General features: G+C 44.4%; 1 protein-coding gene across 3 annotated transcripts in view; it reads right to left on the reverse strand.

The window, feature by feature from the left end:
- Nucleotides 1-918: 918 nt before the first annotated feature.
- The window catches only part of tns3.2 (tensin 3, tandem duplicate 2), a 50,066-nt gene continuing 48,484 nt past the window's right edge, over nt 919-2,500 (reverse strand). For all 3 annotated transcript variants that reach the window (XM_083767920.1, XM_083767918.1, XM_083767919.1), the window contains exons 26-27: nt 2,343-2,372; nt 919-2,104 (exon numbers count right to left, since the gene is read on the reverse strand). In XM_083767920.1, the coding sequence (XP_083624046.1) occupies nt 1,963-2,104; nt 2,343-2,372 (172 nt within the window). In that variant the 3' untranslated portion in view covers nt 919-1,962. The remainder of the gene's footprint in view (nt 2,105-2,342; nt 2,373-2,500) is intronic.

Genomic DNA, 2,500 nt, shown 5'->3' on the forward strand with positions numbered 1-2,500 from the left:
CTCACCTGTGGCTCCTGACATGCATGGCAGGTTAAAACTAACCTGTGGCTCCTGACATGCATGGCAGGTTAAAACTCACCTGTGGCTCCTGACATGCGTGGCAGGTTAAAACTCACCTGTGGCTCCTGACATGCATGGCAGGTTAAAACTCACCTGTGGCTCCTGACATGCATGGCAGGTTAAAACTCACCTGTGGCTCCTGACATGCGTGGCAGGTTAAAACTCACCCGTGGCTTCTTGTGTGGTTAGGTTTAGGGTTGGGTTTTGGTTAGGGTGTCGGACTAGCCTGTCAGACTGTTAAGCCCGATTTATGCTTCCGTCATAGGATGAAGTATAAATCTGGCAATACACACACACACACACACACACACACACACACACACACTCACATATTTCTAAAGATGTACACATGTGCGGACTCCCTCGTGCATGGCTGGGTTTGTTTGGGAGGGTGGTTCTGCCAGCGTGTGTGAACCTGTATGGCTAATTTGCAGTGTTCTCTAGTACAGTACATTATGACGTGCAGAGAGCGGAATAAAAATGGGGAGAGTGATAAATCAGGAGTGGGTTAGAATGAAAGAGAGTTGGTCACACAAAATTCCTAAAATATCTCAAATACTATACATTTTAGTGAACCCCCTCTCAAACACACACATAGACAAGCACACACATACACATAGACAAGCACACGCATGCGCACACGCACGTGCACATGCACAAACACACACACACACACACACACACACACACACACACACACACACACACACACACACACACACACACACACACACACACACACACACACACACACACACACACACACACAGCTCTAATCCCATTCACAGTGAAGTCAATAGTGTTATTTGACAAATGGTTACTGCCATCTATTGGGAATAAACATGAACTACACCTTGCTTAAGTGTTGGTTTTTAATATGGTCTCAAAATGTGTGATGCTGAAATAGCTAAGCAATAAATCCATTGTACATATTGAACATGTGATCTTGTAGTGATCAGGCCCAGCTGTTTGTCAAACATCATATCACATCCAACACATCTACAAATAGTCTGACCGCATGTCTCTGAGGTATACTCCTTTCTTTCTCATTCTAAGGCAAATGTATGTGTTAATATACAAAAATATATGACACGCATTTAGAGAAAAAAATGAACACTTATGCACATCTGTAATAGGCGATAAATACTTTGACCAATATATAAACACAACGTCAAGAATTCCGTCTTCAGTCTGAGGGGCCCCTTGTGGTTGTCGAAGTGCCACAAGTGGTTTGTATCCCCCGGTGCACATATTTCAAAAACAAACCACGATTGATATGTGTCTATCTGCTGTCTGCTGACTGGGATATACTCTGTGTCCAGGTTGATACAGTACGTGTCTATCTGCTGTCTGCTGACTGGGATATACTCTGTGTCCAGGTTGTATTCAAAGTGAAGCGTCTTATTAAGCTTCTTGTCTTTGACAACCTACGTATACTGGGCAAAGACAGCACTAGAGAGATATGGCACAGAGGAAAGTGTAATGTACACATTAATGGGCATAGAACAATTGATACCCTGTCAGAATGCAACAACCTCCCTTTAAAAAACATCTGTGATTATGCATGATAAAGTGTCCGGAAAGCGGAAACTGATTAATTTTATAGCCCTCAGATGTGAACGCTTGTTGCCAAGTTCCTTTCTGGATGACGGAAACGCAGTGGCTCCCTCTGGTGATGGATTATCGGTAATGCAGAGTGCGTCCACAAAGTCCACAGTGCACTTAAATGTACCAAACTACCAACGGGACCTGGAGTTAGAATGTCGTGACTTTTTGTCTCGTTTTCGCTTTAGAACGTTCCACCCGCCTGGTCACGGTCAGGAAGAGGCTGTGATCCCTCGCCCTGGCGAACGTCAACTTTCCCCAGCGGAGTAAGAGTGTGCCTGCCTCCCGTCGTGTCGCCTACTTCTTATGCGATCCGATCATGACCTTGGAGACAAAGTTGACGATGGCGCTGGCCGGCTGCTCGGGGTCGTGCTCGGCGAACAGGTGGCACATGTTTTCAGTTCCGCTCTGGGACTTCCTGGCTACAAAGCCAAAGATCCTGGAGAAAGAGACATGCGCATATACTGTGAGATCCAGAGTGTTATTTTAACTGCTAAAATGTATACAACATTGAGGATTCCAATGCGGGTACGTTACACGGGACATTCTGAAGTGATAGTTCCCTATAATTAAGCTTCAGATTGTATGAAGGTATGCAGGTTTTCTTAATTTAACACAGAGAGAAAGAGCACTGCTGAGGACCGCTAGAAGGAAAAGAGAATGGAATACAGACTTACTTTGCTGTAGAACCACCAGCTCTTGTCCATCTGTGTCAGGGACAAAATTGGTATAAAATCAGTACTTGCTTACTAACTTTAGGAGGTTTATCCTCTAATTGAAATGTTAAAATACAATGTGCATGTGCATCTGCATGGCACCCAAAACAACATCAACA

The sequence above is a fragment of the Protomyctophum parallelum genome (assembly GCF_964188405.1).
Source record: "Protomyctophum parallelum genome assembly, chromosome: 6".
Lineage (NCBI taxonomy): Eukaryota > Metazoa > Chordata > Actinopteri > Myctophiformes > Myctophidae > Protomyctophum > Protomyctophum parallelum.